General features: G+C 30.7%; 1 protein-coding gene and 1 long non-coding RNA gene across 4 annotated transcripts in view; one reads left to right on the top strand and one right to left on the bottom strand.

Moving 5' to 3' along the window:
* Positions 1 to 435: 435 nt before the first annotated feature.
* LOC118204109 (uncharacterized) lies at positions 436 to 1,755 on the bottom strand. 2 transcript variants are annotated; one of them, XR_004760739.2, is made up of 2 exons: positions 1,604 to 1,755; positions 436 to 761 (listed from the first exon to the last, which is right to left on the bottom strand). It is a non-coding gene; the product is annotated as an uncharacterized LOC118204109 (long non-coding RNA). The 2 variants fall into 2 exon arrangements; XR_015044364.1 differs by having other exon boundaries at positions 1,575 to 1,741.
* Positions 1,756 to 1,829: 74 nt separating this feature from the next.
* The window catches only part of Fdh (alcohol dehydrogenase class-3 Fdh), a 43,822-nt gene continuing 20,886 nt past the window's right edge, over positions 1,830 to 24,765 (top strand). For both annotated transcript variants that reach the window (XR_015044363.1, XM_035376428.2), the window contains exons 1-5: positions 1,830 to 1,983; positions 9,626 to 9,727; positions 10,297 to 10,438; positions 20,162 to 20,249; positions 22,371 to 22,503. Coding sequence is in view for 1 of the 2 variants with exons in the window: in XM_035376428.2 (XP_035232319.1) it covers positions 1,963 to 1,983; positions 9,626 to 9,727; positions 10,297 to 10,438; positions 20,162 to 20,249; positions 22,371 to 22,503 (486 nt within the window). In the remaining variant the exon portion in view is untranslated. The remainder of the gene's footprint in view (positions 1,984 to 9,625; positions 9,728 to 10,296; positions 10,439 to 20,161; positions 20,250 to 22,370; positions 22,504 to 24,765) is intronic.

The raw sequence follows: 24,765 nt of genomic DNA, 5'->3' as shown, positions 1-24,765 counted from the left end.
CAACCTGTATGAATAAGGTACAGCCTTATCTTACTTGAAAATGAATTATTTTTGTGAGGAAATAGCAATAATTGTGATAAATAGTAAAGTAAACTTTTTCACCTCAAACTACTGCAAGAAGCCATCAAAATAAATTACTAGTCCAAGCAGTTGATTCAATAAGCTACAGAATAGTCTTAAGTGATAAAAATACTGTACATATTTTTTATTAATACTACATATTAAGCTTTTGTGATAAGTTATGTATGGTATTAAATGAAGAAATCAAGACTAGAATCTCATGCACATTTCATATATTCAGTTTTTCAATATTTCTAGGGTACTGATAAAATTAAATTTATAATATTTGTCTAAGTTTCTGAAAGTACTGTGAACACAGAGAAAATTTTACAGTATATTAAATGAGGTGCATATATGAATTAAGCAGTTCAAATATTCACTTTTGGAATAATTTATTAATGAAATATTACAGATGATGTAATATATACAATAATATAATTAGATACTAATTATCATGACAAATGAAAACTGGCAACGCGTTCTGAAGAATAGTCTTGTATATATGCTGAAGAGAGCAGTCACTTGGTGAGGTATTGAGATCAGAGGCACATTTTATTAATCTCTTGAAAGTCATATTTAAACTTCAGTTGTTCCAGCTGAGGTCAAGGATATATGAACTGTTTTACAAAACGAGTACTTCTTAAATGCTTTTCTAGATCCGATTCTGTTTTTACATAAAACTTGCATATAGTTGTTCAGACCTAAAATATAAAGGGTGAAAAAGGAAGTATGTAAATAACTGATAGGAGCAGATAAGTAATAATTAAAGATACCTATAGATGTAATGCATAAAATTTCTAAAAATATTAATAAGGTATTTCATATTTAATCTCCCTATACACTATTTTCATAACGTGCCCATTAAAGTAATAAAAAAAAAGCAACAAAGATAAAAAATATATTTTAATATATATAGTGCATGGACTTTAAATCTAATAGTAAATTATTTGTACACTTAATTCTTTTAGAGGGCCAATGAATTCAAAATCAGATATATATTTTTAATGGATAAATTTATCCCAAAATGTACAATTTCACAATTTTAATACTTCTAATATAAAAAATTAAAGACAATTTTTCATATATAAAAATAAAATAGTTTGATTATAAATAAAGTAACTACTGTTCTAAATGCAACTTAAATCCAAAAATTTGCAGATGTAATCCTCATTCATAAATTTTATCAAACACATCCTTAAATTAAAATATTAAACATCTGAAATTTATCTAAATTAACCAATTTAGGTTCATAATCACTGAACATACATCAAAAGACCCAAGCATACATACTCAATAAGCATACATCAACATATATATTGACACAATAAAGTGTGTATTTAAAAATTAAATGAGCTTACATAAAACAAAATTCATCTACCTAGATTTACAACTATCAGAAAACAGCTACAATTGTTGACGAAAAACAGTGTACAGATTTATTCTTTATCAACCTTAGGTCGAAAACAATTGCGAACATCAATAAAAAGAAATTGAAAGGAAATGCATAAATTTACCATAAACAGAAGAAATTAAGTAAACGTACTGCCTTTTTCAATAAAATGTGTTGAGATAATCTTCAATTACCCCTGGAAGATTTCACAGATAGCCTTTTTCAAAATCGAACCTCCGTATTTTCTGGCGGGAAAATGAAACTCCTTTGGCGCAATCTATGGCGAAATTTCAGACAGGGGGAAGGCAAGGAACAAGTCTGTTATTAATGTGACCGCAGTTCTTCCGTATAAAAATTTAATTTTTCGATCTGCGGGCAGAAAGACTTAAATAATGCAAAGCAAGATATTTGTTTGCTCCTCAACTTTGCTTCCTATTTCTTCCGGAATTTAAACTTCAGTATCAGATAAAAATTTTTGTACCTTTTTTTATTTTTACTAAATTTTCATTAACATGGCTGCAACTGAAGGAAAGGTATTCATTGCCTATTAAAATATCTCATACTTATTTTGAGTTTTAATAAATCATTACTTCATGTTTCTTTTATTCACATTCCTTATAATATTTTAAACTAGGCGTTACCGAATCTACATGTATATTAAGCAAATAATGGCGATGATATGAGGAAACGTCGTCCGTTTTATTTATTTTAATCATATGAAGAGTCTTGGGTATTTTAATTAATTTTTTGAAGGAATATTTATAACTTAGTTGAAACATCAGTAGGTAATGTAAAAGAGGACGTTAAATGGGAAACAAAAATTTTACATTCCTATGTCTTTTATGAAACATGTTTCATATATTATTCTCTTTTAAAAAGTATAATTTTATTTGAATTAAATATATTTAAGAATTATGTACTGTTTAGAACCTTTTTATTTATTTATTATCAGTACAAATAGAAAAGATGTGAGGTGTATGAATCGTATTTGCTAGAAAATAAGACGACTTTTTTATATATATTTTTGTATTAAAATTTGGTGGAATTTTATAAATGGGTACTTGGACAAATCACAATTTGAAAGGTTGACCATATATAGAATAATTGGTAGTATTCTGTTTTGAGGACAGTAAAAAACTGCAGTAAAACAGTATGCGCAAAAGCACCAAATCTAGCAAACGCGCCCATTTAACAGCGAGCCAAATCTAGCATACGTGCTGATTTCAGATTGTGTAAGTTTATGTAGTTCTATATTTCTTAAGACGTCATTGAAATACTAGTTTAATTTTTAAATCTTTTTTTAATTTTTAAATCCTTTTTTGATTTAAAATTTTTTTGATATCCTATGGATTTAACAATTTGGGAATTGCCCATGACGAAAAGTGGGCAATAGAATTTTGGGTAAAGTGCAGAATCACCCACTGCTTGACACGTTTTTAAGAATTGCACATACTCGGTATCCATGTACACATCGGCCTATTTTCACTTAAAAAAAATTCCCATAATTGCACAAAAATGGCACTGCGCACACCCTTGACTTTATCTATGTACACATCGACCTATTTTCATTTAAAAATAAAAGAAAATTGACAAAAATCCAATTGTTTTTACCTTGTAAAAAGCGGCAAACAAAAAAGTGGGCGATTCTGCACTTTGCCGAAAATTGTTTCAAAGAAAAGGTGTCATTCATTATAGAAAATTGTGTTTGAACAACCAACAAGATGAAACTATGCTTTAGCGATAACTCGGTAGCAAAACTGCAATGCAGGCATCCATTTAGTTATGTTTAGCAATTTTTATATAAATTATAATAATGATCTGAAATAGTTATTCACTCTTATGCTTCCATTCAGTCATGTTTAGCCTTTTTTATATAAATTGTAATAGTAAAAAAGTATATGAAATTAACCTTTCATCTAAATTAAAACATCAATCTTAGTTATTTACTATTATACTTCCTTTCTTGCGTTAGGGTTGCTGTTATTATTTTGGCAGCACTGGCATCAACAATAGTTTGGCGATTTTTTACGGCCCTCAAAACCGAATAGTACTGAATAATTATATAGTTTAAGTAGTAAATAAATCTCACTGCATAACAGACAAGTGGTGGCCTTTCGTTTTTTTTCCAAATCACATCTCCCGATTCTTAATTTTCAGCTTTTACTAAGAAAAAGATTCTGTAACAATAAATGTGATTTACTTGCTTTCAATGAACAAAAAAATTGTGGAAATTGCTTTTGCCCATTCCTAGTAATTTTCAGCACAATTTTTCTTATTAAATTTTGTTTGATCTGAATTGTCTTGATCTGCTGTAGACATTTGTAGAACTTTTTGCAGATTCAAGCAAAGTTTAATCAGTTAATGTACATATTTTACATCTATATTTGATTCATTACTGAATTTATCTGCAGAATAGTATGTGATTCAGAAAAATATAAAATATTATTCTTTCATATTTAATCTTTGTTATTATTTAACAAACTAAGCTACTTAAAATCAGCATATGCAGTTCTTAAGAATATTATTTTTGTTACTTTTTTATCTAATTGAAATAATAAAAAATCATTTAGTTCATGATAAATACATTTATTTTTGCAGAATTAGTTTGCATATAGTTTCACTTTTTAAATATGTGAAAGATATATAACGTTCTCATGTTAGTCTAAGTACATATTCATGTAGTAGCCTGTAAAAGGTTTTACCATTCAACTTGAGCTATCTCTACTGACAAACCGTATTAAACTTTAAAAGAACCCTTTTGGGCATTTGTATAAATCTGAATCCTTTCAATTTTTGTTTTGTTTTGATTTTTTGATTTTGATTTTTTTTTTTTTTTTTAAATATTTAACAATACCTTTATGCTGCTTATAAAAGCCATCCCACACAGAGGATTTTTTTATTAGAGTGGAAAAGGAAAACTCTAAAATGAAATTATTCAGAGACCATAAAGTTAGACTTAATTAAATATTCAGATATTTAACATCAGAATCATATCATTAGTAGTTCCATTACCAAAATCATTCATTATAAAAAATTAATGCTCATTAAAAAGCATACATGAAGACTGATATTATTATATTATTTATTTCAAATGACTTGTTAATTTCAATAATATTCTTTGTATTTATGCAGTTTACTTTTCTATTTGTGCATACATACAGTGTGCGAATGCATAATGTATTTGTACACTTTAAGAATTGCAAAAAGAGTACTGTAACCTGGAATTCAGATATAAAGCGCAATATTTGTTCATATCATCTCTATGTGATTTTGAATTAAACCAGTATTTTTTATTTTTAATACTGATTTATTTTCTTTTTTCTAAAATTGAAAATGTAAGGAGGCATGAATAAAACATGCCACAAAAGTGACTGTACACAGAAACATTTTCTTAAAATTAATTATCACATACCACTTTTTTTATTTTCTGTTTTGGTGTTTTAAAAAAAATCGTTTGACTTTATTTTTTGCTTGCTTACTTTGTTATGTTTTATTTAATGTTTAAAAATGGTTCGTAATCGTAAGTAAACAAGGAAAAGCATTGGAAAATTGATAATTTTTATCATAAGAATTTTATACTGAAAATTTCAGGATATCTCTAAATTAATAAATTTTTCCTATTGTACAGTGCAGTATGTGATAAAATGCTTTAAAGAAGAAAATGGAATCCAAAATAAAGTAAGAAGAGGTTGTCCGGCAAAGAGGACTTGATGTGACTCATTGTGATCAGAGATTTATAATTAGCAAATCTGTGAAAAATCAACGTTTGAGTGTTGTAAAGATTTCTACAGAATTTGCTGAAAAATTTCCACTTTAATTTCATTTAAAAACTGTTCAACGAGTACTCGGATCAGCTGGAGTACATGAGCACTCTGCTGAGAAAATTTGGTTAATCTTTGGATTATGGTAACTTTGCGAAAATTTGGTGACCAACCCTGCTACAGCAACCTGTTAGATTTTTTTTTGACACCATTTTGTTTTCACGAAGTAAAGGCATTTTTTTTTTTTCCCCTCAACATTTTTTCCAACAATCTGCTAGCCAAATTACGCTTATGCTAGAACTTTTATGGAACAAAAGTGCTTAATCATGATGAAGATTGGATGCGAAATTGGGAGAAAGTGCAGAATCGCAAACTGCTTGCTGCGTTTTTAAGAATTGCACATACACGGTATCCATGTACACGTCGACGTATTTTCACTTAAAATAACATCCCAGAATTGCACAAAAATGGCATTGCACACACTCTTGACTTTATCCATGTACACTGCTAAAGTCCTAGCTAGTAACCTTTATCGCCTTACGAAAATGTCGCCAAATTACCTGTTACCATATTCCAAAGATTAGCCGAAAATTTTTTGAAAATGCAAAAAAAATGGAAAGCTTAGGCTTTTCTTCTCAAAGTCAATGGTAAATAAGCCCGAAGCATACTGGATATCTTATTTGTAGATGAAAACAAATTTAACATTTTTAGCTCCAATGGGCATATAATTCTATGGAGAAAATAAAATGACGACTTAATCCCAAGACCATGGCTGGAAACAGTAAAGCATGGAGGTGTTTTTCTGTGAAAGTGCATGTCAGCATCAAGATTAAATAATTTAGTATTTTTTTTGATGGCATAATGAACCATGCTCTTTATTTAAATATTTTAATAGATAATTTAAAATTATTCACCCAAAATTTGGGTACTGGGAACAACTTCATTTTTTTTTAGGGTTACGATGCTAAGCACATGGCCCTTAATTTTCACTTTTTAGGTGTCTATAATTGTCCACATATTCTGATCAGTCACCAGATTTAAATCCAATGGAAGACATTTGGAGCAAATTAAGAGTAGAGTATGAAAATACAACATTAAAACTAAAACTGAACTAAAAACAGCCATGATGAAAGAATATAGGAACATTGATGCCAATATTACAAAAAACTGGTGAACTCTATGCCCATACTGTTATAAATACTGTAGGAAATATGACAGAAAGCTGTCATAAATATTGCAGAATATACTACAGAATATTAGCTGACAGAAATACTGTTATTTACTAATATGTGCCGATTTCTTTAAAGTATACGAAGACTTTTGTGAGGTAATTTTTCTGTTACTTTTCTATTATTGATTTTCCAAAAAAAAATTTAATATGTTCATAAAATAATTAATGTAATTTTGCTAAGGGAAATTTATAGATATTATATTATTAAAAATTTTTATTAATGAATAAAGAAATATTTCGCTGAAACTCGTAAGCAAAAGAACGCTTTTGAGAGCCACTGTACATTCTTCTACATAACCAAGGTCCACTTTCATATTATTTCATGGTGAAATATTTTCAAAGCCCATAATCAAGTAATATCTAAAATGATTAAGATGCTCATAAAACTTGTTAATTTTCATTTCATCGTTATAGTACAATGGAACATTAATAAGCTGAACTGAATTGTGAAATATAGAATTCAAAGCTCATTTTAGGAGTGTAAAAGAGCAAAACAACCAGTGTCATTGCTGTTGACTAGTCAGAAAATAATAACCAAACCTTTATATGATAACTTTGCTCTTCACAGATTTCTTTTTCCCCCACCATATACTTTACTGCAATATGTTGTGAAATTTCCTAGATGAATAATTGTATATTCATAATATTCGTGAAGATATGTTTAAAGTCTCCTTTTTTTGTGTGTATTTACCTGTTTTTAAAAAAATTAAAGCATATTCATTTCTTTGGAATTTTTGTAACCCTACCACCTAATCAAGGTCAGGTATAGTTGTATTGAGTAGTAAAATTTAGGGATGACAAAATTTGTAAATTCAGTGTTATTACTCAAGAAAGCAAAAAATCTATTGCTGCCCAGGACTCAATTTCTAAAATGAAAAGCTCTTGAACTCTATAGAAGGTTCTTAGGAGAAAGAACAAAATTAATTTAAATAAAATGATAAATAACAAATAATATGTACAGTACAAAGTTCGAAATCTGGACGTTCATTATCCGGAATGATCTAAAATGCAGACCTCGAAACCACCAACAACGTTTTCTCGGCTTTACACATGCGCATTTGATTCCCTTCGTCCATGCATAATAAAACATCTGGAGAGTCCCTATTCTTAATTTCTCTTCGACACTAAATAAAATACCTTATGAAGAAACAATCAATTTAGCATAAATTTGTACGATCAGTAAGTTGGCTCCGTTGCTGCGTATCTGCTTGGCATACATCTCAAACTGAAATGTTCCACATAGATACATCGTTGATCTGACGCCAACCTTGCAAATCATTACACTTTCCTTTTATCACCGCATGTTTATTAAAATATGACAACTTGATTAATGACTCATGTAGCGATGCCTAAACAATTTTTTTTATGCTAGTAATTGAATAATAAAGAAATATGATAGCCTTTTATGCTGACATTACGCTGGGCAATGATTACAGATTTAAGTTAAATGAGCTAAAAAATGTTGACGAGGAAAAATTTACCAAAATTTTCTTTCCATATGCTAAAAATAGATTTTGTTGATGATACTCACAGACCCAAAGATTGCATTTAGGGCTATTTGAATTAAGAACAACTGATTTTGTTATTCACATAAACCCAGAACCAGCACCAGGTCTCGTATTTAGAATTTAGGATCCACAGAGATTGCATCAGGTGATAAGATATCTAGTGCCGGCCATCAATAAGGTTTAAGTATATGTGGAAATCTATTTATTCAGAACTCTTATAAGCCTTAAGCATGTGCAAGAAATAGACATAAGTATAATAAATAACTAAACTAATACAATTCGAGCTTAATTGTCGTAGTGCACGATAGAAGCAAGATAAAATTTAACAGAACAACTTGTCATTAGTCGCCAAGTTCATGATGCATAGCCAAATATGTATAGTGAAGAATGGCTAAATTTCATGATGATAGCCTCAATTTTAAAGGTTTTCGGATATCAGAAAAGGTGAAATTTTCCAATTAACGAATTTTGTAAAGAAATGTGGAGAAGCAGTAATAAAAGAAATTTATTTTGATTTTGATTTTCATTGTGATGACAATGCTTCTCAATCATCAATCAATTAATGAATGGCAGAATTTGTAGTATGGTTCTATATCCAGAAAATACTGCTACCGATAGTGAAGAAAGTGTCGAAACAGCAGTTGCAGGACTTCAACAATGTAACTAAACAAGAGATTATGTCTGTCTACAGAATTAAAAAGAAAGTATTAGCACAAAAAACGAAGCAACTTAAACAACTTACATTGAAAGAAATGTTTAATAAGGTAAACAAATAAATATTAAGCTTTTTTTTTTGTAAATGTTGATACCCTTTAGATCATAAATACTTCATTATTTCATAAATCACGATTTCATATTTTTAATTTTATAATTTCTACATGCCATCTTACTGGATTTAAACTAATGATCTAATATCTGAAGAAATCCCAAATTCGGAATTGCCCAGGTCCTGACGAGTTCAGATTGTGGACATTGTACTGTATAAAAATAATAAATCAAGTTCAATTAATGATAAACAGGCAAATAATAAAGGAAATAAAAATTAAATGAAATAATAAAACAAATGAAAAGTGAGTAAATTATTACTATCTAAATATGATACTGAGGATTAAAAAAAATACATAGTTTAAACAGTGGTCAGATAAAATATTATTTATTGCAATTTTATTTTTGGCATCTAATCCCTTAAAAAGTCTTTCTGATCAAATAGGCGCAACCGATAAAAATTTCTCTTTCTGATGGAAATGCATTTTTTTACAGAAATTTTTTTGTTAGCTTTTTGCATAATTTGCTGACCGTATGATCAGTATCTTATATCAACCTAAATTTTACTAACTACTAAACAAAATGTTGTTATGATAACATATTGCAATTTAATACAAAAGTTTGCTATATTTAGGATTTGGATGCATGTTTCCGTAATCCTCCCAGAATGCAGGCCATCTTAGAGGTGATCTTTTGTTTGAGGGTTGTGAAAATGAAAAGAAATTATTTATAGTTGACGGATATGATTGAGCAACTAAAAAAGATGTCAGTATACTTTAGCTGAGTTTGAATAATGTAGAATTTAAACTTTACTTTTTAATATTTATATTACATGTGCTTATTTGTTTCCCAAGACTGCATATACATGATTATGCAGATTCATGATTATGCATGATTAAATTCTTTGTAGGTTATCAAGTGCAAAGCTGCTGTAGCGTGGGGACCAAAAAAACCTTTATCGATAGAAACAGTTGAAGTTGCACCTCCTAAAAGTGGAGAAGTTCGAATAAAGGTATTCTGTGAAATATTTCTTAAAACAATATAGCTTCAGACTTCTGCTATTAGTATGTGTTAATGACTTTTTTTTTTAGATAATATTTATAAGTTGGTCATCAATATATATTGCTGCAAATAATTTATCTTATTATTAATATGTATTTATAATTTTTATTATGTTTATTGCTTATTGAAATCCAAACATATATTTAATATTTTAAATTAAAAATATATATTATATTTTTCTCTTGATGTTGATAATAATCAAATAATTATAAAAAATGACTGTATGAATAATCTCGTAATTTATTTTCTTCAAATATCATGAAATAAACTAATATTACAAATGCCAGTTTCATGCATCGATATAAGGGATTTTAAATATTTCTTAATTATTTTGTTCAAAACGAGGATGCACCTGTTAAGTTTTATTTTATTTATATTTTATTAACTCAGTAATTATCGATGTTTACCTTATTTATTCAAAGAAAAATGCTATAAGGAAGAGCATTATACTGTAGTTAATATTTCTAATCAAAACTGCATCTGTTAATACATATTCTTTACTAAATATTTGTGTTCTAGATTTTAGCCACTGGAGTTTGCCATACAGATGCATATACATTGGATGGATTAGACCCAGAGGGTTTATTTCCTTGTATACTTGGCCATGAAGGTGGAGGTATTGTTGAAAGTGTTGGAGAATCGGTCACATCAGTAAAACCTGGTATGCATTATTTGATAAATTATATATTTATAATTCAAAATCGGATTTCTAATAATAAAAAAAACTTAAGAAAAAACAAGGGAATTTCTTTCTTTGCCAAAATATTTCGTTAAATTGGAAAAATATAAATAATAAAGTCTTACGTTTTTAGTTGTCTATCTCTCCTTCATGAGGGTGTAATATCATTGCCTCTTAATGCATTCTGGCAGTGCTCATCGTGATAAAATAGATGAGTGACCATTCCTGAAAAACTTTTAACTAGAAAGATTTTAACGAAAGCATTTTCATGGTGAAAACAAAATTATCACAAAGTTTTGTATTTTTGTTTACAGTAAATGTCATTTTCATAGAGTGAAAAAAAAAATCTGTTGCATAAAATTAACCAATTCTAAATAAGTACACTTCGAAGGTCTAAACTTATTTACATAGAAAATAATCAAACATATCTCTTCTATGCATAGTCGGTATGATAGAAAGGTTTAATCAAATGTTCATAGATCAACACCTTTTATTGTGTGTCAGTTCCAGCAAAGAATTAAAAGTAATTATTTTTAGTGCAGCTCATGGGCTTACTAGCTGAACTCATTATGAATTATTTTTGGTGAAGATAAGTGCTCGTTTTATTTGGAACTGAAAGAAACTATCTTTTTTTTTTTTTTTTTTTTTTTGACTGTGGGCATGTATCAGATGAACCTTTCATACTTGAGTCACACAATTGTTTTCCCCTTTATGATGTACATTACAAAGTCCGAAATCCGGACATCCATTATCCAGAATGATCTAAAATCCGGACCCCAAAGCTGCAGACATTTTTTTTTTTTTTTTTTTTGTATGCTTTACGCGTGCACATTTGATTTTTTCTTCCATAATAAAACGTGGAGATTTTCACTTAAAAATTCTGATTCTTAATTTCACTTATGCACCTCATTATGGAAGAACAATCATGCAAGCATAAATTCGTGAGATTAATAATTTGGCTTCGTAGCAAAGTATCTGCTTGGCAAACCAAAACATTTGCCTATTTTATATCCCTGATGCCAACCTGGCGAGTCATTATTTATTATATTTTGCTTTCATCACTGCATGTTTATCAATACATGACAGATTCAGTAATAACTCATGCACCAATGTCTAAACTTTTTTTTTTATATTAGGAATTGAATAACAAGAGTATGGCAACCTTTTATGCTAACATTACGCTTGGCAATGATTATAGATTTTTAAATACTCTTAAGACAATGTTTCTCTACTGGATTTACTCCAAGGACTGGTAAAATATTTCGGTATGTTCTCGTGGACCAGTAAGTTTAATAATTCAACCCATTGGCACAATTTTTAGACAGATAGCTGGATATTTCGCGGACCGGCAAACATTTCTTGCAGGCTGGTGCCCGTCCGCGGATCAGCGGTTGAGAAACACTGCTGTAAGAAATGTTGACGAGGAAAAATTCAACAAAAATTTCTTTTCTTATGCTAAAAATAGATTTTGTTAATGAAACTCAAAGGCCAAAAGATTATATTTAGTTCTGCTTTAATTAAGAATAACTGATATGTTGTTCACCACAAATCCAGAAGCAGTGGCAGAATATAGGGAAGACGAAATTTTTGGAATTTGGGGAAGCACCGAGCAGCAAAATTAAGGGATGAAAGTTTTTTATGATTTAGGGAAAGCACTGGGATCCAAAGTTTAGGCGCGGAGAAAATTTAGAACTTAGGAAGAAGCTTTGTAGCAGAATTTAGGACCCGTAGAGATTGCACCAGGCGGTATCTAGCATCAGCCCTAGATAAAGCCTTAAGTATATGAGGAAGTTTATTTACTCAGGACTCTAATTAGTTTTAAGCATGTGCAAGAAATAACCATAGGTATAGTAAATAACTAAACTAATACAAGTCAGGCTTAATTAGGTATGCAATAGGAGCAAGACAAAATTTAGTGAAACAACTTGGCTTTCGTCGCCAGTCTTGTTATACACAGCCAATAATGTATCACGGACGCTATTAAGCTAGGCTAAAATTATCTTGCTTGATTCTAAGGCATTTCGGTTAATGTAGCAGACTGCGCTGCTCCCTAATCTTCTAATTTGATCCAGCTTATTATTTTTTTCCAGACTGTTATTACAGCAATTTTATAAAAACTTAGCTTGAACTTTCTATTATGTCAAAATGAGTTTCCAATTCTGGAGCTGCCAAAGCGAAACCATGTTTCGATGTCCATTAAACAAAAAGTAAAATTGCTGCAAAAAATGGATAAAGTCATATCCGTCTCAAAATTATGCGAGGAGTATGGCATTGGAAAGTCAACTAACTGTATATGACTTGAAAAAGAAAAAGGAACTTTTTGAATTTTTTGCGAAAGCAACTTAAACAACTTAACATTGAAAGAAATGTTTAGTAAAGTAAACAAATAAATATTAGCTTTTTTTTTTGTAAATTTTGATATCCTTTAGATCATAATTTCATAAATTATAATTTCATGTTTTTAATTGTATAATTTATGCATGCCATCTTGTCAGATTTAAATCGATGATCTAATATCTGGAAAAATCCCAAATCCGGAATCGCTGAAGTTGCGACGAGTCCAGATTTCAGACTTTGTACTGTAATGTACAAAGTCTGAAATCTGTAATAAAAATGACAATGGAATATGCCAATTTCTTAAAAACAGTGATATATGAAATACAATGAAAAATTGTTGCCAAACCCATATTTTTAAAAGAATAAAACTGTTCGAAATGATGTGATTTCATCAAAAATCTATCAACAACAATAAGACAGGAAAATTGTTGCCAAAATCACATTTTTAAAGATTTCTTGTGGGACCTGTGAGTTACAGGAAAAGCTGTTTGGGAAGCACTGCTCCACAGAATTTAACCCCTTCGAGCCGGGTAGCGAAAACGCGCGCTTATCGCTGAGGCCGGCAGTGTCTTACGCGAGCGTCTCTCCAGGGCCGGGGGCTTTTTTGCTACTAAGCCTAAATCCATGAAATTTCCGAAGTATCAACGCATTGTTTAATAATGCTCTATAGAGTATTTAAACAGCTTATGCTTTATAAATATTTATATATACGAGGGCTATCCAGAAAGTAGATTACGTTTTGGAATAAAAAAATAAACAAAGTATAGGAAACAAATTTTATTATATACAGATGAAAGCCACACTCAAATACTACTTTTCTACATAGTCACCATACAAATTAAGGCATTTATCGTAGCAATGTACGAGCTTGGAAATTCCTTCGTCGAAAAATTCGGCCGCCTGCGCCTTCAACCACTTCGTTACCTCTTCTTGCCTTCCATCTTGCACAAAACTTGTGGTAACCAAGCTTTTCGCTGATGATTTCGTGCAACAAACTTCGCGAAATTTTCAGTGACACTGAAATTTTCAGTGCATAAATCTGGAATAATACCTGTGACCGCGAAATTTAAAGCTACAGAAATTATAAAATTTTAATTTAAGAGTATAAGCATATTTCAGATTCACTAATGTAGTAGTTTAAAAGGTTTTACAAGCCAACGCAAATAAAAAAATCTCTGTTATAAAAACATAATAAAATTTGAAAAAGAGAAAGAATTTTAAGGAATCGGACTGTATATTTTACTCTTTCATTGTATTCCAAAATATGTATTTTAAGGCTATTTTAAATTTTAAGAGCAACTTAGATGGCGAATTCACTTGAACGGTAATTTTGAAAGCTACAATGTGTCCAGAACGCGATAGTTAACTTATATCATGTCCCATGTCATAAAATGCATGAGTACTGAATAAACTAGAAGTTATTCTTGAATAAATTTAATTAAATCATTAAAACTTTTCTAATAAATAATATTAGTTCTCTTTGGGTTCCTTCCTTTAAAAGCTGCAGCTACTAATTATGTCACTTAAGAAGGGAAACAGTCTTTTTTAAAACTTCTAAAAGTTCACTTAAGTTTGGCGAAGATTGTTTAGATATTTAGCTTTTGATACACTGTCCCAGTACCTATATTTTGATCCTGGAACGATCTACGAGGGCTATCCAGAAAGTAGCTTACGTTTTGGAATAAAAAAATAAACAAAGTATAGGAAACAAATTTTATTATATACAGATGAAAGCCACACTCAAATACTACTTTTCTACATAGTCACCATACATATTAAGGCATTTATCGTAGCGATGTACGAGCTTGGAAATTCCTTCGTCGAAAAATTCGGCCGCCTGCGCCTTCAACCACTTCGTTACCTCTTCTTGCCTTCCATCTTGCACAAAACTTGTGGTAACCAAGCTTTTCGCTGATGATTTCGTGCAACAAACTTCGCGAAATTTGTGGAAAACTCAAAGAAAGTTCCGTTATTGTGAAATTTCGATTTTCACGGACTTTAGCATCGACTTTTTCGAGAAGTTCGGCGGTCACTATGCTGGGTCTCCCACTTCGATCTTCGTCGTGAACATTGGTTCGGCCATTTTGAAATCTTATGACCCACTGACGCACTCCACCTTCAGTGATAATGTTGTCCCCATACACTTCACGAAGCTGCCGATAGATTTCTATCGGTTTACAGTTTTTTGCAGTCAGAAACCTTATTACTGAGCGCACCTCGCAGCTCGCTGGATTTTCAATTAACGCAGACATTTCAAACCGTCACAGTATCTGAACGGAGCACAGCACGAACCTCTCACTAGCACGGCTAGATGCAGACTGAGCTGCGCAACGCTCTGACCCCAAGATGGCCACGCTAGCCCCGCCCCTAGCGGACACAGACGGAAACGTAATCTACTTCCTGGATGGCCCTCGTATATACTTTAATTACCTTTTTTCTTGTTTAAATGCATATTTTACACATTTTTTTTTAATTACTCACCATTTTATGAATTTTAACATTATACATCTGAAAACTAAATATATTACTTAAAATTCTCTTTTTGTATGAAAAATGTGAAAACGGGGATCTACACACAGTTCTACGTTACATTCCTTGCACTTGTAATAACTCATTTGCCATTTTGGAGGATTTTTCCGGGAATGTGAACAAACGAAGCATCGTCGTCTCATTTTCTTATCAGTCTCTTCTGAACAAAGTTTTGGAAAATGTCTTTCAGTTAATCTTTCAGAATCAATATCAGAATCAATATCTGAAATATTTTGCATCATTTCTGCTATTTCATGCTCTGTTAAACATTTTCGACGCTTCGACATTGCAACGGTAAAAACAAAGAATTCACGTCTGACAAGATCTAATTATTTTCTAAAAACTGAACTGAAAACTGAAATACCCAACGCTTTAGAGCAAATAAAACTTCTCTACTTACGGTAAACAACTACCACATGCGAATAAAGTGCGATTTAAAGAGACGTCATAAATCATGCCATTCGGAAACATTTACTTCCCCATTTGTGTTTATATAATCAAAAACACGTGCATGCGAGTCATGTTTCTCTCATTTCGAGTAGAAGGTCTAATTTACATGTATCTGAAACCATATGGACATACAGTGCCATCTTGTGGTAGAAATTATAGTTTGAAAAACGTTCCAAAGTACTGGCACAAATACGTGACAGTCGGTAGAGAATGGAACAATCCTCTGGCACGCCTGCGTGTCGGCCGGTAGGTAAGTGCGTTCGTTGCTGGCATGTATACTTGACAGTCGGCGCGAAGGGGTTAAATATACTTTTAAATTTTATATACTTGTAAAAATTTTAATATACTTGTAAATTTAAATATACTTGAAAATTTCAGACTTTGTACTGTAATGTGTTACTAGCAGCTTTGCTGCTAGCCTTCGTCTGGCTTTTAAATGTACCGGAAAAATGGCTGAAGGGAGCACCAAATGTTAAATTTAAAAACTGCGTAGAATTTTACTCTGCAGAGCAACTTCATAAAAAAGAAGTTATTACGTATAACAAAATTACAATGAAATAAGCAATATCCCTTAATACAAATATTAATTATCCTAATAAATAAATTAACTAACTTCCCTTTGCAAAATCTTAAGAACTCAAATGGTATAAAGGAGGTTAAGAACTTTGTTTCCTAAAAAAAATTATTCAAAACTTTTCAATATCTTAAAAACAGTGAAATGAGCAATAAATAACATAAAAGAATACAAAAAACAAAAAATTCTGAAAAGCAAAGTATAATTAATGATATTTTATATTTTCAAGAGGAAAAAATTACCATGAAATAAGCTATATCCCTTAATACAAATATTAATTATCCTAATAAAAAAATTAACTGTTGAAGAAAAAAAATCATGCAAAACTTTTCAATATCTTACAAACAGTAAAATAAGCAAAAAATAACATGAAAGCAACTCAAAAAACATAAAATTCCGTGCAAAATTTTAATCTGCAGGACAACTTTATCAAAAAAGAAAAATCAATAAAAATGTATTTTATATGTATAAAAATGACAATGAAACATGCCAATTTCTTAAAAACAGTGATATATGAAATAGGATGAAAAATTGTTGCCAAACCCATATTTTTAAAAGAATGAAACTATTCGAAATGATGTGATTTCATCAAAAATCTATCAACAACAATAAGACAGGAAAATTGTTGCCAAAATCACATTTTTAAAGATTTCTTGTGGGACCTGTGAGTTACAGGAAAAGCTGTTTGGGAAGCATCCACAGAATTTAATAGCTCCACAGAATTTAAATATACTTGAAAATTTTTAATAAAGCATATAAGTGATTACTCATGTATAAACTCCATAACTACAACTGATTTTAATAGCCACATTTAGCTGAGAGATATCAGCTTAGGGTTGCATCCACTATACCAGTCACTGATTGCCTGAAACAAAATAATGTATACTTAATTTTTCTTCACAGCTTTTTATCAGAAGTAAATTATTTTGAACAAGCACCTGCATTTCGAAATGTTAATTTCAGATTTTTTTTCTACTGATGAATTTCTTGAGAGCTAGCTTTGTTCAACCAAAGGGGAATACCATCTTTAGTTAATGATTTAATTTTTTTGTAACTCTTTCAATAGGTTTAACACATGTAATTTTACAACCTTTTATGCTATTTCTGTTTCTTTGATATTTACTATTGCTCAGTATGTTATATAAGAGACAGTTGCTTTAAAGTTTATAATTTTCAGTGAATTACAGCAAGTTACCTTTCAAATACTTTGATTATATTAATTTGAAAGCAATATTATTTTAAGATATATTTTCCAATTTTTTAAGCATGAGGTTAATTTTCTGTTTTGGCTCTTAAAACATCAAATTATTTATGATTTAAAATATGAAAAAATAGTATTTGGTAAGAATTTGAAATGTCATGCATAAGAAATGTGTTGATCATGACTGTATCTTAATGCCATGCATGAAAATATGCATTTTATTCCCTTACCTTTTTAGACTTATATTCACTTATTTGTTATTACTTTACATATCTTTAACACACTGACTGCCATGGCACTTTTCACATTCCGGTCCGAGAAGCCAAATTGATTTAATCATATTATATTATTACAAATACTAATTATGATTTGTAACAATCATTAAAAAGTTTACAGGATTTTATTTTATTTTTTTATTTTTAGAAAAAAGGGTCTTGCGAATTATCTCGTAGTCGGCTTTTGTTAGACAAAGCTCTTCGCAGAAGCCCGCTACGAGTTGATTCGCACAGACATGCTTCGACTTGTTGCCTTGGTACAGCTAAAACAAGCGCTAAGCGAGCAAGTAACTTATAGCGGTGCAAAAGTGCAAGTCAAGAAACTAAGATAACTCATATTGGGCATCCTGAAGAAGAGTGCTAATACGAGTTATCTCGTAGTGGGCAGTCAACGTGTTAATACACTCATGTCCAAAATTATGTTTACATGCATAAATTCATGGATTTCTCAGAGACTATGACTTATAATTTAATGAATTTTCGTGGAATCATACATAACATGATGACACATAAATGCAAAAGAAAAAATTGAAGATCACCTCATATGATATAAAATTGTAGCATGAAACAATAAAAATGGTAATAAAGTGTGCCAAAGAGAGTTAAGAAAAAAAAGGAATGATTCAGAAAAAGAATTAAGTCTTACGAATTTAATATGGAATATGATCTCCCCTGACTTGTACACACATATCACAACGTGTTTTAAGGCTGGAAATAACGTTGTTAACCACAGTTTGGGGAATTAATCTCTACTCTTCCAGCAATGCCGTCTTCAGAGCATTTACATCTCTGGGAGGAGGATGTATACGTGCAATTGCTCTTCCAAGGTAGTCCTATAAGTTCTCTATCGGGTTAAGGTCAGGAGAGTTTGGTGGCCAAGGTATTCGCTTAATGTCTTCACTTTCAAGGAATTCATCAACGAGGTTTGCTCGATGTGGACGGGCATTATCATCCATAAATAAAAAGTCAGGTCCATATGTACCCCTGGAAAGTCTTACATAAGGATCTAAGACCTCATTCCGATATATCTGGCCTGTCACAGATCTGCTGCTGAACACATGTAGGGGCGTACGTCCATCGATCATTATTCCACCCCATACCATCACACCTCCACTACCGAAACGGTCACGTTCCACAATGTTCGAGGGATCATTTCGTGTTCCTGACTCCCTCCAGATGTAAACACGTTTAGAATCACCAATTAAACTAAACCGCGACTCATCAGTAAAGAGAACATGGGACCATTGATGTTCAGTCCAGTTTTGATGTTCTTTACACCAATTAAAGCGATCCCTCTTTTTCTGTGAAGACAGTAAAACATATACCCTTGGCTTTCTGGCATAAAAGCCTTTTTCATTAAGCCTTCTGTATATTGTTTGCCGTGATGCAACAGTTCCAGTGGCAGCTGCAAGCTCTGAACTTAACTGGCGAGCTGTAGTCTTTCTGTTACGAAGGGCAGTTAATGCCAGATACCGATCTTCAGAAGCAGTTGTCATTCGTTTCCGACCTTGTTCAGGCCTCCTTACAAAACTTCCATCATTTTGAAACTGTTTCCATAGCTTAGAGACTGTCTGTCTTGAAATATTCAGACATGTGGCTGTTTCCGTGATTGACTGCCCTGCTTCTAAACGGCCGATAATTCGCCACTTTACAGATTCTTCCAAATGATACTTCGAAGCCATAACAAATCGCTTTGAGTCCCTACACACTGAAATCAAACGCTATGTTGCAGAAATTCACTCAAATATTCAGCTTGCGCAAAGCGATTGATTCACCCTTGGATGACGTAACGCCTAGATTTGCATATCACAAACCGTTTGATTACTTTTGATTGGATAATGCTAATTAGGCTTGGTTTTCACACATTCCCTGCAAATATGGATCACATTGATTCGATATTTCATTGAATATCATCATTTTTGGGCATGTAAAGATAATTTTGGACATGAGTGTATTTTATTTGTAACATATTTGCATATGAACTATTTTATATAGTGTTTGCAAGGAATTGGCTATCTGTAATTTTATTAAAAGATTGGTTTGAGTAAACAGTTCTGTGTTGAAATATGAAAAACATTTTCCTGGGATATTAATTTTTCTAGAATTCTTTCGTTATATTATATTTATAGCATATTAGCAAAATGCTTTTTCTGTAGAAATAATTTATTGGACTTCTTTTGCATTCTGTACTTTTAAATTGTTTTTTAAACACATTATCCAAAATTAAACATTTAAAAAAAACTACATTTAGACATTAAAAATGCTCTCATATTGAATAATTTTGTTTAAAATTATACAGTTTGTTACTTAATTTTATGTTTTATTGTTTTGAATGATAGGTGATCATGTTATTCCTTTGTACATTCCTCAGTGTGGAGAATGCAAATTCTGTAAGAGCCATAAAACCAATTTATGTTCAAAAATTAGGTAAGATTTTATTATTTTAAGCAATTCTTTTCGGCTTCCTTTATAAAAAATTGTCCAAAATGAAGTCTCACATAATGATGAGTTGTAGGGAGTTTGTATGTGCATTTCATTAAATTTGTGCATAATCATGTGAATCCCTTATTCTATTTGTTTGGAAGTAGAAAATACTACCACTGGACATACACATATCTGTACAATTAATGATTTAAATTCATATGAATTTTCTGAAAAGTTATTTGAAACACTGTTTAATTGCATTTTGTTCTGATAGAGCTAGTGCAGTGCTAGGTAGAAGAAAACTGGAAACTGCAATTCAACTTCTTCAGATTTTTTGTAATATTGTGATTTGGCACTGCATACTTTATCATTTAAAAATGGCATTAGAAGATGTATTAAAAACATGTTACTGAAATAGATCATTTTGAAATATTTTTTGGTAAGTTTGATGCTTTTTGCTACAATCCCTTCCAAACTAAACAGAATCAAATGAGATTAATAAAATCTAGGAGTCAAACTATTAAAAATCTTTTATGTGCTTAGACTACTATGAGCAGCATTCCATTTAAGAATGTCTTTGACTGTGCAGAGAAACTATTGCAAGCATTTTCCATCAAGCAAGAGGAATAAGGATTTTTTTAAACCAACTTCTAGATTTGCAATTTTCAAAAGACCTGACATTGAGGATCAATATCTCACAAGAATTATCTGCTAATTTGTGTTTTTTATTTTTCAAATTTTAACTTTTTTTTATTTGAAAATATTTTTTTGTTCATGTGTTATATTTTCTCTTTTTGAAAAAATAAGACATTTAATTAGAATTTGGTATTTGTTTTTATAGTGTAAGTGAAAGCCCCTTTTTAAAATTTCCGTAGCTCGCCACTGGTCGCATATAAGTGGAATAATTAAATGTGAATCTGTTTTCATAACTATGTAATGGCTTTGTAATCTAATTTAAATCATAAACTAGGTTTGATGCCTAGAATGAAACAAATAAATAAATAAAAAGCAGCAGTTAGCTTGTAGTGTTCTTGTCAAACATCAAATATAATGTTTATATATTGATGTAACTGCCATTTGAACATAACTTCTGTTAACAACTGTCAGCATGGGTGGAAGAGTAGATGCAGATTTTCCCATTAGTTTTGCTTTCTTCTTATTCTAATTTTGTTATCTTATGTTCCTGAGTTTTACTTTTTTATTCTGAACTTATTGCTTAAAAAGTTTATATGTTTAAAAAAATATTAGTGATTTTTAGAACATGTTGCATTCTACAGATTCATAGATTTTGAGTAATTGATAACACTTGATGAAGAATCAAAACACAGTTTATTTGCCAGTAAGCACTGTTACACAGGACAGTTTGAAATACACATTTACAGTCATTGAAATACTATGGTGAATATGCTGAAACAATCAGCAACACAGCCTTCAAGCTATAACAGTGAAACATGAAAGTACTGTTATAGCCTGAAGCACTAAAGTACAGCTTCTGACTTGGTCGGTCGCTTTCAAGCTAATCCCAAACTCAAGACACTACTACTACTCGTACAGGCACAGCATACATAGCTTTAACCTACCTTTGAGAATATTCTCAGGAAAACCATTATGAATGCGTTCTGAAATGTTCTTGTTCCATCTATGGTGTATCACCAATTTTGTAGGTAAATATCGCCCAATGGACAATTTCGTGCCCAGTATGTGCCTTTTCCTGCCTTTTTCTGGCAGCTCTAGCCCCGTGTTATGGCTAGGCATTTTGCAACAATATTATTAAATAATTTTCATGTACTTTTCCTCTTGTATTTATTTTCTATATCTTCTGTACCATAAGATATAATTTTATATTAATAAATAATTAGTTATCCTTTTTTATTAATAGTTTTTTTTTTTTTGTAATCTGTGGAATCTTGATTATTCCGATCAGTTGCCATAGTATATTCAACTGTTGGCCCTTTGTTCATCACCGACTCTCAAATAAGAGTCAGAAGTATAGAATTTGTATTGTAGCATAAAAATAATCTGATGTAACAATTAAGCTTGTTTTTATAGTCTTGATTTCATTTTGTCTTGTATGTGTATATAAAATACACTAACTCAAAACTTGTATACATTATTCTGTTTCAGAACCACTCAAGGTAAAGGTGTTATGCCAGATGGTACAAGTCGATTCACTTGTAAAGGGGAAACTGTGTATCACTTTATGGGTACTAGTACTTTTTCAGAGTATACAGTTGTTGCAGAAATTTCTATTGCAAAGGTAATGCCATTTATATAGTATAAATTGTATTTATTTAAGTGTACAGTACAAAGTCTGCTGAATTTCGGAAATTTCTAAATCAGTTTAAATCCAATAAGTTTATATGTTGAAATTATAATAATAATAATAAATATGAAAGTTTTGTGAAGTAATAAAGCATTTATGATTTGAAGAGGACCAAAATTTACATTAAAAAGCTCAATGTTAAATTTTATTTTGTTTCATTGCACTTTTTTAATGTCAGTTATTTAAGTAATATTGTTTGTGTTAACACTTTAATTCTATATAGAGATATATTTTTAGCCCAAAGAGCATTAGCCCAGAAGGGCTATTAATTTCGTTTTGGCTTTTTGCGTTGAAAACTTTAAATATCAGTTTACTTTTCAAACTGTTGCCACTGAATATTACAGTCCTGTATTATATTTAAAGAAATTAAATAAAGAATCTGCATAAATCTATGTATGTTTCTCACATTGTGATAAAACGATGGTACTTAGAGCCATCAAATTTTTATTAATGTATGTTTCCACCCGCATATGGGCATCTGGAAGCCCAGATTTGGAATTTGTTTTATTATCTATTTCATATTTTGTAAAATTTAAAAATTTTTTTTATTAAACTCGATGATTTCAAATTGAGCAATGGGAACACTGTACAGGGAAAAAAAAAAAAAAAAAAAAAAAACACTTTTATCTGCAACGTGCGTGACTGTGTATCGGAAATTTTAAAGATATGCTCATTTTAAAATTATTTTGCGATATTGCTCTTGAACTAAATTTTATGGTTTAAGTGAAGAACATGATATATAATAACTAAAGGTAACCCACAAAATGTTAAAAAAAATGCCCCTTTGGGCATAATGTAAAATCTGAATGCTCTCAGATTTTTTTTTTAGGTATAAAGTTTCATTGTTCAATCCTATAATTGTTATGTTGAGAATTTCTGTTAAACAATGAATTGAAATCTTTTCATTTCCAATAACCTCTTTGTTAATTTCTTCATAATCAGTGGTGATATTTTCTGGATAAGTCATAATATAGGTTTTGCTGTCCATTGATTGATGATTGGGAAATTGTCATAACAATGAAGAGTTCAGTTGTATCATCTTCATTTTAATTTTCTTTGCATTTCTTTATATATTTCATTAGTTGGAAAATTTCACATTTTATTTCTTTGAAAGCCATTTGGCATATATATCCTGGATGCTGGACGTCATCAGTTCAGTTTGGCTTCTCTCCACCTTCAACCACATTTTTCACCTAATCATAGTCCCTCATCTCTTTGAAATGTATTTTTAAGACTTTTTGTGTTTTTAAAGAGTCTGAGTTTACCAAGAGATAAATGATTAGCTATTCTGGTGTTTTCAAGAAAGAGAGGTATATTGCACAAAGAAACACTGTTTTTGAATAACTACTTCATAAAATTAAAATGCAACTCAAAACCGAAATGATAATATTTATAGTGGTTTACTACAAAGCTGCTTATTACAAATTGAAGTGTACTGCTGTTTGAAGTAGCTTAATAGAAATTTTACCCTTTCTTAATTGATTGATGACTTAGGCACTCTCATTGTAGTGAGAGACTTCAGCAGTAATATCATCTTCATTTAACATTTCTTCACATATGCCTCTATTAAAAGATTTAATTTTTTACTTGTGATACTATCTGAAAATCTTCAAATTTATGGTCATCATAAAATATGTTAGCTGACTATGAATAGGCGCAACTCCAGTATTTTTGGTTCTCCAAACAATCAGCATGGTTTATGCATTATATAAATAAAACATATTCATAATTAAAAATGAAATGTACCTTTATTTTATTTGCACTTGTGAGAACAACTTAACTGGCACCCTTAAAAAATCATCGCCCTGTGTTACCTGTGCTCATGCAAATGTTTTTAGAAATATCAGCGGACAGTCAACTCAGAACCTGCGAATTCTAGAATGAACCTACGAATTATTGCGCATCTGTTACGAAAAGGCTCTTTTATATCTACATGTGATGCGCACCAATTTCTGATATCCATTGGCTGATTAATCAGGGTTCGTACGGTCCTTAAAAGTACTTAAGTTTTTTGGAATTGATTTTTGGTCCTTAAAAGTCCTTAATTTCAGCCAAAATTGGGAGAAGGTCCTTAATTTTAATCATGTGAAATTTCTGTCTGTTTGTACGACTGAAATTTTGAGTGTGAATTGCCATTTTGGAGGTATATTTTTGGCGATTCACTGATAAATATGGTTATCTTTTGAATGGGTTATA

This window comes from Stegodyphus dumicola, chromosome 12, assembly GCF_044657685.1.
Source record: "Stegodyphus dumicola isolate Sdum_Otavi_A_Nest chromosome 12, ASM4465768v1".
Taxonomy (NCBI): Eukaryota; Metazoa; Arthropoda; class Arachnida; order Araneae; family Eresidae; genus Stegodyphus; species Stegodyphus dumicola.
This window is presented reverse-complemented; position numbering and strand designations above follow the sequence as displayed.